Raw genomic sequence first — 12,668 nt, 5'->3', positions numbered from 1 at the left:
TAATCCTGTCGTCGGAAATCTGTCCCGGGATAGGGTTAACAGCAACCCTTGGAACTAATGGAATTCAAAAAAAAAGGCCATTGTACCGAGCCGCCCTGGAGCAGTTGGGAAGTCTGGCGCGAAAGGGGTGGCTTCGCTCGTCCCTACCGGGCTTTGTACAGCAGCCGGGCCCAAGAGAGGGGTGGGCAGGCGCTGGAGGTCCCAGATCCCAGCCGCCCCTAGGAGAGGACACTTGTCACCTAGTGTCCTCACTCGGGCGTCGGCGGGAGGCCGCAGGAAGCCTCGGAAGGGCGGAGAGAGAGAGCGGGCGCGGGCGGCGGTGACTCAGCCTGGAGCGCGGGGGCGGGAGAGCGCGAGGCGAGGCGAGTCAGCGCGCCGGGCTAGGCGGCGGGGGGTGGCGGTGCCGGGCCCGGAGGGGTTAAGTGGGCGGTTCCCTCGGCGCCCCGCCCCCTCCCGACCCTACCCTAGAGAGGCGGGCTGCGCCCCGCCGTATTTATAGCGGCGGCGTCCAGCTCGCAGCGTCTTTCCCGCAGGCCCCGGCGGCGGCGTCCCCGAGCGACGCGCATAGCGGCCCCGCGCCCCGCGGCGAAGGCGTCATGGAGCGGCCGGCGCCCCTGGCGGTGCTGCCCTTCTCGGACCCCGCGCACGCGCTGAGCTTGCTGCGCGGCCTGAGCCAGCTCCGCGCCGAGCGCAAGTTCTTGGATGTGACCCTGGAGGCGGCGGGCGGGCGCGACTTTCCGGCGCACCGCGCCGTGCTGGCGGCCGCCAGCCCCTACTTCCGCGCCATGTTCGCCGGGCAGCTGCGCGAGAGCCGCGCCGAGCGGGTACGCCTGCACGGCGTGCCTCCCGACATGCTGCAGCTGCTCCTCGACTTCAGCTATACCGGCCGCGTGGCGGTGAGCGGCGACAACGCCGAGCCGCTGCTGCGCGCAGCCGACCTGCTGCAGTTCCCGGCCGTGAAGGAGGCGTGCGGCGCCTTCCTGCAGCAGCAGCTCGACCTGACCAACTGCCTGGACATGCAGGACTTTGCCGAGGCCTTCAGCTGCGCGGGGCTGGCGAGCGCCGCTCAGCGCTTCATCTTGCGCCACGTGGGCGAGCTGGGCGCGGAGCAGCTGGAGCGGCTGCCGCTGGCGAGGCTGCTGCGCTACCTGCGCGACGACGGGCTGTGCGTGCCCAAGGAGGAGGCCGCCTACCAGCTAGCGCTGCGCTGGGTGCGCGCCGACCCGCCGCGCCGCGCCGCGCACTGGCCGCAGCTGCTGGAGGCGGTGCGCCTGCCCTTCGTGCGCCGCTTCTACCTGCTAGCGCACGTCGAGGCCGAGCCGCTGGTGGCGCGCTGCCCGCCCTGCCTGCGCCTGGTGCGCGAGGCGCGCGACTTCCAGGCGGCGCGCTACGACCGTCACGATCGCGGGCCCTGCCCCCGGATGCGCCCGCGCCCCTCCACTGGCCTCGCCGAGATCCTCGTTCTAGTGGGCGGCTGTGACCAGGACTGTGACGAGTTGGTCACCGTCGACTGCTACAACCCGCAGACGGGCCAGTGGCGCTACCTGGCCGAGTTCCCCAACCACCTGGGCGGGGGCTACAGCATCGTGGCGCTGGGCAACGACATCTACGTGACAGGTGAGTGGGCTGGGGGCTGGCCAGGAGGACCCTGGGCCGGCGAGCCCTCCGCGCCCCTGGGTGAGCACACCCACCTGCAGGAGAATCTGGAATCCCGGGACCGCATCTGGGTGCCAACGGCCACTGCCCTTACCCCTCCCCAGATTGGCAGACACAGACACGTTTCTAGGATTGATACTTAAGACTTAGAAGAACTTCTGAGTCCTCTGTGTGAGTGGGAACAAGTAGCTGTTTGTGGGTCTCTTCCCTGTGCAGCAGGGCCTGCCTGGGTAGCCCCTTCTTTGCCCGGGAGGTGCCCCCATTTGGCTGGAAGATACTGGGACAGTTACCCTGAACAATGAGTGCTTTCTTTTCTCCCTAAGGGATCCGAGGACAGGCCAGGAACCGAAGCCCTGTGGTACATCCATTCTCCCCCACCCCGGGGAGTTCACGGCTCATCAGCACGAGTCTCCTGACTCACTCATTTTGTCCCCAGTGACGAGGTTCCCTTGGGCTTTACACCTAAGCCGTGCGTGTGCTGTGGGTCACATGGTGTTTAGGCTGCTCCCAGCCCAGCGACTGTAAACATAGTCACATGCTAAGAGGTTTTCTCCCAGTTACTTGGCCCAACCCCAAAACACTGCTGAGTCATGCTGGGCGGGTCCCAGCCGGCCCCAATCCTGGGCATCTCCCACATTTTTTATTCAATTTAAACCCCGGTTTAAGCATGAGGTTGCCTCCTTGCGTGGGGTGAGGAAGGGCGGTCTGTATGACGGCTATATAAGGAAAGAACCCGGCAGAGCGTTCACTCAGCCTGCAGAGGGCTGGACCGGTCAGGGAGGCTCGGGCTGGGCTGGGCCATCAGTCTTGCGTCCAGCCTGGTACGTTCAGGAGAAAGGCAGCTCCAAGATACTCTCCAAGTGTTCTGTGGGGTGCTTCCCAGCCTGAGGACACACTTGGCCCTGTGACCACAGCTTCCTTGGCCTGCAGCTCCAGTTCTAGCCTCTGCAAGAATATGCCAGAACCAGTGCCTTTCCAATCTGAGGTTGGCCCCATGTTGTTTGGAAACCGTCCCGTTCCCTGCCCCCCCCCCCAGTCTGGGCAGTGAACTCCCAGGACTGGTCAGACTCGCCCCAACTTTGCACGCCCTTCCATAAATGTCTCAGCTGAGCAGCTAATCCTTTGGGTTTAGGCGGGTGCCTGGGCCATTCCCTGCAGCTGCCTGTAGGGAATTTCATGGGGGCAAGCAAGTGGCTTCAGCTGCCTTTGACACAGTTCTCCTTTAGAAGGAAGAAGGCACCAGAGAGGACTTTACCAGGACTGTCTTTTCCCTCGAAAAGCTCAGGGCTGTGAGCCAGATAGCCTGCTGTGCCCTGTCTTGGGGCCATAGGGAAACGCAGTCCCTGGGGTTCTTGGGGTCCTTTCACACTGGGAATTCTAATGTCCTTTGTAGACCTGGCTTAATTCATGGTTACAGCTAGCACCACTGGGGTGTTTTGTTTTAAGCCCTTTTCTAAAAAAATTTTTTTTAATTTTTCAAAAGCCATCAAGCCCTTTTTCCAAACAAAACATATGTGCAGCAACCTGCACCTGAATCAGGAAATAGAGCCCCAGGGGTCCACCCTAGCATTACTCTCTGTGCTAGAATTTTTTTCTTTTATTGAAACACAGTTGATTGTGCGTTAGATTTCTTGCTTGCAACGTGACAGGTTTCTTCTTCTCAACTCATCTGGCACAGCCTTGGTTAGGGGATGCCCAAGAAGCCTAGAATTTGGTGAACGAGTCCCCTCTGCCCCACCCACATGCTTTGTGGCTCCCCAGGATAATGGTCTCTGAAGATCCAAGGTCCTGGTCCAGTTGAAGTGTTTGACCGAGTCGGGGCTGGGGAGGTCCTGACTAAGGTTGCTGTTTACTGAGAATTGCAGCCCCCAGGCCTTGGCGTGGCCTGCAGAGATTTGGTGGCATTTTGATGGAGCTTGGCCATCCTCCTGGGCAGGGGTCAGCATGTGCGTGGCCTTGGCTGCAGCATGGAGCCTTTGGCCTGGGCTTTGCTGAGAGAGGATATGTGTTTATGTGGAGCCAGCTGAGGGTCACTCCCCCCTTCCCCGGGAGGCTACCTCAGACGTTCAGGGAGTCACAGGCCGTGACTCACCCTGAGCGGCCAGGGCTGACTGCCCACTCTGCGCCCGGCAGGCGGGTCCGACGGCTCCCGGCTCTACGACTGCGTGTGGAGGTACAACTCGAGCGTGAACGAGTGGACGGAGGTGGCACCCATGCTGAAGGCCCGGGAGTACCACAGCTCATCCGTGCTGGACGGGCTGCTATATGTGGTGGCCGCTGACAGCACAGAGCGCTACGACCACACCACCGACTCCTGGGAGGCCCTGCAGCCCATGACCTACCCCATGGACAACTGCTCCACCACCGCCTGCCGCGGCCGGCTCTATGCCATTGGCTCCCTGGCCGGCAAGGAGACCATGGTGATGCAGTGTTACCACCCGGACACGGACCTCTGGTCGCTGGTGGACTGCGGGCAGCTCCCAACCTGGTCCTTTGCCCCCAAGACAGTAACTCTGAACGGACTCATGTACTTCATCAGGTGAGTCCCCTGGGCCAAGGCCACCTGTGTGATCTTTTTGTTTTTAACCCTGTGCTAAGTACATGATCTCTGTTCTCCCCATTTCACAGATGAGGAAACTGGGGTCCCGCTGGGATGTGAGGCTGGGTCTTTTCTGACCTGAATCCTTGTTCTATCCCCATTTCTTAGAGCTGTTTCTGTGGGCTTCTAGGGACCCTAGGTGTGAGGGAGCTGGGTCCTCTCAGAGACCTTTTTGAGATTCACAGAAGCTGAATCAATTGTGTGTCTTTGGCTGGACTGCACCCAAGGGGTCCCACTAAAAAGCGCTGCTTGGTCTCATGTGGCATTCACAAAAACCAGAGAAAAGAGCAGAGGAGAGCTTTCTGGACACTTGAGTCTTTGCAGGAGGGGTGGCCTTGACAGAGGGACCCTTTGTGGGCTAGCTCAGTGTCCGGCGGTGCCAGGTGGAGGGCCGGCCCCGCCCCCTCTGCAGAAAGAGCAGCACTTGCGTGCTCAGTGTTCCCCGGGCTCTGTCTGTTCCCTTCCCGCCTGGCCTGGCGCAGGGAGGGCCCGTGAGTCTTGTTGGAAGAACGCTTGTCCAGGGATGCCACAGCCCCTCTGGACCAGGGAGGGGCCTGACGTTGAACAAACCTGGAGCTGCCTGTGGAGACAACGACAGTACTTAGTGAGTGTTGAGGCCTCGGATGTGCCAAGCTCTGGGCTGCCTGCCTCGGGCATTTTCACAGTTGATCCCCATGATTGTCTAATGAGATGGGCACCACTGTCCCCATTTCACAGAGGGAAGAACCGACGCTTGGAGGGGTCAGGGACTTGCTCACAGCCAGAGGCTCTAAGTGGTAGCACAGGGTTTGAATTGAGGACACCCATCCCAGGTCCCAGGTGTGGTCACCATGCGTCCGTGGGCCTTGATGACTTGTCACAGCCAAGTGCCCCCTCCTGATGGGCCAGTGGGCATCGAAGGAACTGAGTGCTCCCTGCCTGCCACGCACAGCTGCTGTGCACGCGTACACGTGTGCACGTACACAGGTGGTTGTGTATACCTGCTGCTCCCCTCCCTGGCCTAGAGCCTGCCTGAAGCTGCAGGACCAGGAGGGAAGGGCAGGGTGTGAATGGCCATCCCCTTTCTGTCTGGGGCTTTGAATTGAGAACCTCAGAGGACGAGGATACTGCTTCTCAGCTTCTCGGTGTAACTTGTGCAAGTGGCCAGGGGGCCAGGCCTCACCGTGTCCCAGAAAGCTATGGTCTGCTCAGGTCTGCTCTGAGAAAGCCCCAGAATTCCAACCAGCTCCTGGTCCTGTTATAAAACCTCATCTGACCCTTTGCCCAGCTCTCCCTCCCCCAAGTTGTGGTAATGCCTTCAAAGAGGGGGTGGAGACCTCTTTGCTATAAATACAACATATCAGAGTGCAGGACCTTGGCTTCACCTCCTCATGGTAGTTCCAGGCTGAGCGCCTTTGAGAATGTCCTTCCCCACCAGGGTCTTACAGCAGGACTTGCCCAAGGACTGGTCTGTGGACAGAAGGCCCCGATGCCTTCCTCCTCCTGGTCTTAGTCACTGGTCTGTTGCTAAAACGCCCCACGTGCAAACATTAGGGTGCCCCCCAGGCCCACTGTTAGCTTTCATACAGGTTCTCCTGAGCCATGAGGGGTCAGGGAAGGCAGGCTCGACTCTGTTCACTCCCTCCACCACCACCACCGCCACCGCCACCACCACCAAACCTGGCCGAGAGTGAGCATCGGTAAAGGCAATCCATTTGTCCTCCAAGTGAGGAGCGAGGGCCCAGGTCTCATGCACTTGAGCGTGTGTGTCCCAGAGCCACCCTGTTCTCGCACTTTGGCGCCTCGCACACAAAACCCATGCTCAGAACGCCCCCTGCCGTGGTAGCTCCTGTCCAGAAGGTGCCATAGTAACAGGGAGGCATCCCACGCTGCGTGGAGGCCTCAGCCCGCCGACTGCTGGCTATCCTAGGCCGTGAGCAGTTACCAGCTCTTCCTCCTCACCCAACAGTGCTCTGCCTTGGTCTCCGTTTAACCCGGCTTCTGGGCTTTGGTGTCTCGGGCCCTGCAGAGGCAGTAGCTGAGAGCACTGTCCAGCCCAGCCACTTCTGGCACCGTCTATGTCTCTGCAGTGGGGAGGGGGCAGCGGTGGGTGGGGGGACAGCCCAGTGGGTTTCCATGGTAATTATCATCGTCATATGGGCCACGAACTAAGAATGGTCTTTACGTTCTGAAATGATTGGAGGAAAAAAATTAGAGTGAGAGTGGTATTTGGTAACATGTGAGAAGTTATGTGAAATTCAAATTTGTGTCTCTGAACAAGGTTTTATTGGAATACAACCAGCTACTTTGTTGATATGTCTGTGGCTGCTTTTGGTCTCAGCGGCAGTGTAGGGAACCTAAACTATTTAGTCTCTGGTTCTTCTGCTGACCTGTGAGCATCCTGACTGTTACTGCTACCACTATTTTGGGGGTAGTGTCTTTGTTTTGCAAAGCCGTGCCTTTGAACCTTTTATTGCAGGGATCAGGAGCGTGTCAAACAAGATTGAAGGGTCCAGACTCCAAGGGGAAGGGTGGTGGTGGCGTCCTCAGCCCTGTCATTGTGGTCTTGCTGTGGGACACAGAGGATGCAGCAGTGAACAGGATGGGATTGGGCGGCTGACAGTGGTGGGGAGGGCAGTGGCTGAGGAGGCATGGTCCAGGGCACGCTGGGGTGTGCAGTGGGGCGGGAGGCCTGGCCTCAGCTGGTCAGCCGGGGAAGGCTGTCCTGAAGAGGTGGCACAAGTCCACACTGGAGGGGTGAGTAGGAGACTGGTAAGGAAGGGCCATGATAATTTCAAGATCGCAAGCAAGCTTGGGGAGGGGCAGCAGCAGCGTTGATGCTGGGCTGTGGAAGCCAAGGGCATGACCTTTGGATGTGCAGAGCAAGGCTGGGCCCTGGCCTCAGCGCTGAGGCCAGGAGGTGTGGGAGCCTGAAATCAGCCCCCATGAACCAGGGATCGGGTCCCCCTGGCCAGTGGGCTGCCAGATAGCATCCCAGAAGTCCCTAAAGGACGTGGGCCTGGAGGAACCTTCTCTAGCCCTTCACACCCCTGGTGCTTCTACTCCCTCTGACCCCTTTCCCCCCCTTCCCCTTCACAGGGACGACTCCGCTGAGGTGGACGTGTATAACCCCACCAAGAACGAATGGGATAAGATCCCATCCATGAATCAGGTAAATCCACAGACATCTCAGCCTTGGGAGCACAGGCTGGTCCTGGGTTCCAACCAGAGTGTCAGCATAAGAGCTTCAGAGACAGTCCTGGTGAGCAGGGCTTGTGTTGGGCCCTTTCCCGGTATTGTCTCACTGATCAAACTGAGACCTTAAATAAGATGCCAGGGTCACATGGCTTAGTGAGTTCATCCATTCAGACCGGTGTTCATTGAGTACCTGTTATGAGCCCGAGAGCTTGCTGAGGAAGAGTAATCCACAGAGGGACAGCAAGTCCAAAGGCCCTGGGGCAGGGTGGGCCTGGTGTGTCCATGGAGTAAGCCCTCTGCATAGTGTGGCTGGAGCAGAGTGAACAAGGGGGACAATAAAGGGGACGCGGTCTTTGGGCACTGACTTTGGGAATGCATTTATTGAACAAATGCTGCGTGCTCTGAACAGAACCCCCACACTGCTGCTGCCTAACAGGGTTTCTCCTCTTCTCTGCCTGTTTGAGAAGAGGATACTGAGCTTGACAGTGTGATGGGGCCAGGAAGGTCAGTGGCCTTTGTTCATATGGCCAATCTCCTTGGTCCCAGATACACATCTACACCTGCCTGTTTCTTTTTCTGTCTTCCTTAAAAATTACCAAACCTTGGGGGAGGGTGTAGCTCAAGTGGTAGAGCACATGCTTGGCATGCACGAGGTCCTGGGTTCAATTCCCAGTACTTCCTCTAAAAATAAACAAATAAATCTAATTACCCCCCTAAAAATACAAAAACAAGCAAACAAAAATTAAAATTTCCAAACCTGCTCTTACGATACCTCTGTGTGGCAAAGGTCAAAATTTATAATATTACGGTTTACTTAACATCTTTACATTTAGGAAATGTATCTTCATGTTTTTCCCCATAATGAGCTACACGTACTCATTATAGCAATTTTGGGAAAGATGGACTAGTCCAGCCTTGTGGTTCAGAGCCCAGACTTTGGATCGAGTCTCAGCTCTGCCACTGTTGGCTATACAAGGCTCAGTTTTCCCATCTGTAAGATGGGAGAGCAGTCATGCTGGCCTTACCGGGCTGATGCTGCTCGTGGGACACCTCTGCCTCGGCAGCCCGTGACCCTGGGCGTGGATCCCTGTCTTAGCTGGGGTGTGGGAAGGGCACCGGCCTGTCCTGGGACGTGTGCAGAGGACAGCTCCCAGCATCACTCTGGGAAGCGTCAAGGCCGCCCCCCAAGGGCCCCCGACACCTCCCCCACGGAGAGGGATGTGAGGGCTCTCTCCTGCCCTGGCTGCCAGCCTCCACTCACCGTCCCCCTTGGCCCACAGATGCATGTAGGGGGCAGCCTGGCCGTCCTCGGAGGGAAGCTCTACGTCTCTGGGGGGTACGACAATACGTTTGAACTCTCCGACATGGTGGAGGCCTACGACCCAGAGACGCGGGCGTGGAGCGTGGTGGGACGGCTCCCAGAGCCCACCTTCTGGCACGGCAGCGTCAGCATCTTCCGCCAGTTCATGCCCCAGACGCCCTCGGGTGGGCGCGGCTTTGAGCTGGACAGTGGCGGCGGCGACGTGGATGTGGGCCGGCCCCGGCCACCACAGAACCCCATCGAGCTGCACTAGCCCCGGCCTGGCCCCGGGAGGGCCTCGGTGCAGGTAACCCGGCACCTCTTGGGGGGCAGCACCCCCTTCCTTCGTGCACAAAGACAGGTTGGGCTCACCAGATGGAGCATGGGCGCTCGGGCCGCTGAGCTGAGCCAACCTCAGGATCTGACACCTGGAGAGTTTCTGTGCGCTTAGAGCCTGAGTCACAGCTACTGGGGCCAAGGCCGGTGGTGGATGCCCCTCCCTTGGTCTAGGAAGAGCTGCCTCCCTGCTGACACATCTCACCGACGCAGCGCACACCCCTCCTGCAGCCACCACCTGTGCCTGTTAGCTCCCGCCTCCGGAGACGAGGGCCACTTCTGGGGTACGAGTGGAGGGGGAGGGGTCCTTCCAGAAGAGTGAGGATGGCCTCGGCCTGCCTTCCTGCAGGCCTTGCTGTCCGGAGCATCAAGAATTAGGCAGACGATGACTGCGGTGGGGTCCCGAGCTCCTCAGCCGGTGCTGAACATCCAGCAGGCCAGCTTCCCAGATGGAGAGAGAGGCTCTACCTGCCTAGCTCCTCCTCCCTGCTGGGGTCTCACACCAAAACACCCCTCGTGGGTGGACCTCTGGAGGTGAGCTCAGACCTGGGTGCACAGGGCAGTGGGACAGGACAGGAGTGTGGCCTTGGAGGAGGCCTACAGGGACTGCTGACTGTTCTATCCCCAGTGGACCTGGGCTGAGGCAGATGCTGGGTGTCCCTGTCTACACACCAACCAGCTGACGTGTCCCCAGCTGGCTGGGAGTCTCCTGGACCTTCCTCCCTGGCCAGCGCAGGAGAAGAAGCTTGCAATGCAAGGTCACAGCTCAGTGGGAGGCCCTGGGACTTTGTTGCTGAAGCCCAGCCAGGCAGACAGCTGCAGACACCCTTGCCCTCACTGGCCTGCAAGTGGAGAGTCCTGTTGCTTCTCAAGGAAGCCCAGGGCAGGGGGGCCTCAGTAGTTGGTTGCAAGTTTTCGAAAGTAGTTTGGCCTTTCCTTAAAAGGAGACACCTCGAAACGGTCTGGTTTGTTTAATTTTTAATCTGTCACAGTCCTGTCACTGAAGCGTTCTGCGGGGTGGAGGTGCCTGGCTTCTCCAGGAGGGTGGTGGCAGGAGCTCCTGGGAAACCCTGTAGCTCAGGTGTCCCTGGTTTTCTCTGAGGAGTGAGCGTTTCAGGGGATTGGTGGGCTCATCCCCTCAAGGTTCCCAAGGTAGCCTTTGCTTGAATTTGTCTTTCCCTTCCAGAGGGGAGGGCGGTGACGTTTCCCTCGTTAGATCAGTGTTCATCCACATGCTCTCACCAGGAGAGAGTTTTCTCACTACTTCACAAATGGCACTTAAAGCCCTTTCATTGGCCAGAAGCCTCCTGGCCTTTGGGGCTGTTGGACGGGGCCCTGCCTTCCCTCCTGTGTGCCCACTGTGAGCCCTGGTGCGGTGTTGTGGCTGTCAAGTCTGCCGTCTGGCCCTGCAACCCCTCCGGGAGCAGCCACGGCTCACAGCTGGCCCTTCAGTCTTAGGTCGTGCCTCAGCTGGCCACTCGCAAGCCCCCATGTGGTAGGCACAGTGGGAGGGCGGGGTATGAGCCCCAGTACTTCCTGCCTCAGGCCTTGGCCAGCGTGGGTGCTCAGCCCTCTGTTCCCTTGGGGGACCCCTCCCCCAGTCTTTGCCTTCACCCCTCTTGGTCTGGTGTTCTCCCGCAGTGAGTTGGGGCTTCCCTGTCCCCTCCCCCCAGGATAGTCGCAGCCCTCACTTCCCTTCCCAGTGGTTACTGGGGCCTTTTTCTGGTGCAGGTGCCTGCCCGGCAAGGCAGGGCTGCATGAGACTCATGGAGCCCTGGTTTTATATATATATATATATATATATATCACCAAGCCAGTGCCAGACTGCCCTGCCAGGTGGGTGTGACATGCCACACAGGGAGATGTTGGATAGCGGCTGGGACACTTGTCTGGGGGACCTCCCTGGGGAGCATGTAGACCTCGATCTCCTGGGAAAGACTCTAGGTTCCTTCCCTTGGGCTGTCTCTGTGAAGGGCCTGGCAGGACGGGGAGAGGAGTGGACTTAGACATGTGCGGCAGTCACTGGAGCACCCACTCCCTCCAGGCGGGTGTGGCTATGCCTCTGGCAAGGGCAGTGACTCACGAGGGGAGCTTTTTTGCTAGGACAGGGGAGCTGCAAACATATTTTTCTTATTTATAAGCCTTTATAACCCCCTGCAGTGGTTATGGTCAGCACTGAGGGCTGGAGCCTGGGCCCGGGCCTTTGTCTGGTCTTCCCTGGATTTTTGGTACTTCACCGTGGAAATGACCATCCCACTCTGGTGACTGTTCAGGTGATGGTTGGTTTAGTGGGGCCGGTGATGTTCACTCTCTAGAACTGCCCGGGTCCCCACCACCGTCTTTGGTTTAAAAGACCAAAGATGGGAAGGGGAGGCAGCAGGCACCACCTGGGGGTCCAGGATCAGGGATGACCCTTGAGAAACGTCTACTCCCTGCCCTGCCCTCCCCGCTCCTTGTGGGCCCCGGTTCCAGGCTGTGGAGTTCCCATCACTTACAGATGTCTGCACTGACAGGCCGGGCCAGCTGGGGTGAGACTGTCTACATGTTGGGTGTACACAACTTTTTCAGTCTATAGGACAAATTAAGTTATGAAAACTCTGACTAGTATTTAATGCTGATCTAGTATGAAGTGTGCTGTATATGACCCCAGAGACTTCCGTACTGGAGGACCCCCCGCCCCCAGTGTCCAGCATCCAGTTCCAGCCCCAGGCGGTGGGGCAGATTTGCATATTTATTTGTCTGTTCTGTAAGCTTACGTGTCTAGAATCCCATTTAAGGTTTTAGGATGCCTTCAATATGTATTTTTTGAAATAAAAATATTTCCTATACACTTGGTGTCGTCTCTATCCTGCTTTGGCCGTGTCTTGGGTCCTCTAGGCTGAGGCCACGTGCATGGGGCAGGGAGAGCAAAGTGGTAGCCTGCTCCAGAGCCAGCTGCAGCCTCCCGGCCCCACCTCTGGGTGCTCTGCCCCTTGCCTCACTCCCTGCTCCTCCTGAAGGTGGGGTCCCAAATGGTGATGAGATCCCTGTCTGCAGTGGGTGAACCTTGGACCTGGCAGGGCCGGGGGTGGGTGGGTGGTAGAACCCATAAAACAGAGGAGCCCAGAAGAGGCCGTGAAGCTCAGAAACATTCCTCACACCTGCAGAGCCCACCTGAACCCAAGGAAGAGGCCACTGCCAGGCTGAAAAGAGCTTCGTGAGGCCACAGTCTGTCCTAGTCCCCTTGCCAGATCAGGAGCATGTGACCTGGCTGGCAGTTACTGCACTTGAATCCTGTCTTTACCACTGAGCTCCCTAGTGGTCAAGGAATAAAAGAAAAGATGGTTAGACGGGTTCTTGGTCCTCAAACCCTGGAGGGACTTAGCCTAGCATGGGGCTGGTGCTTTGGGAATCCTCCAGTGAAGGGTGTAAGTAGTGCCTGACTTGAGTTCTTGGGATCATGACCGTCAGTACCACTGATTGAGCGTTCACTCCATGCCAAGCACTGAGTAGGAGCACTCCCTTGGGCCAGTTGGAAAATGTGCAAATTCTTTGACACTCTTCCCACTAAGTGGAAGGGTCTGTGTTCCCTTGAATCTAAGGAATGTCATTTATGGTGAC

General features: G+C 58.4%; 1 protein-coding gene across 2 annotated transcripts; it reads left to right on the top strand.

Moving 5' to 3' along the window:
* The first annotated feature begins 493 nt into the window (after positions 1 to 493).
* On the top strand, positions 494 to 11,898 carry KLHL21 (kelch like family member 21). 2 transcript variants are annotated; one of them, XM_006177868.3, is made up of 4 exons: positions 494 to 1,617; positions 3,790 to 4,195; positions 7,334 to 7,406; positions 8,713 to 11,898. In XM_006177868.3, exons 1-4 carry the CDS (start codon positions 597 to 599, stop codon positions 9,004 to 9,006), a joined length of 1,794 nt encoding a protein of 597 aa, XP_006177930.2. In that variant the 5' UTR covers positions 494 to 596; the 3' UTR covers positions 9,007 to 11,898. The 2 variants fall into 2 exon arrangements, 1 of the variants encoding a protein (XP_006177930.2); XR_004325315.1 differs by lacking the exon at positions 8,713 to 11,898 and adding an exon at positions 6,714 to 6,991 and having other exon boundaries at positions 501 to 1,617; positions 7,334 to 7,399.
* Positions 11,899 to 12,668: the final 770 nt, after the last annotated feature.

This window comes from Camelus ferus, chromosome 13, assembly GCF_009834535.1.
Source record: "Camelus ferus isolate YT-003-E chromosome 13, BCGSAC_Cfer_1.0, whole genome shotgun sequence".
In the NCBI taxonomy this organism is placed as follows: Eukaryota; Metazoa; Chordata; class Mammalia; order Artiodactyla; family Camelidae; genus Camelus; species Camelus ferus.
This window is presented reverse-complemented; position numbering and strand designations above follow the sequence as displayed.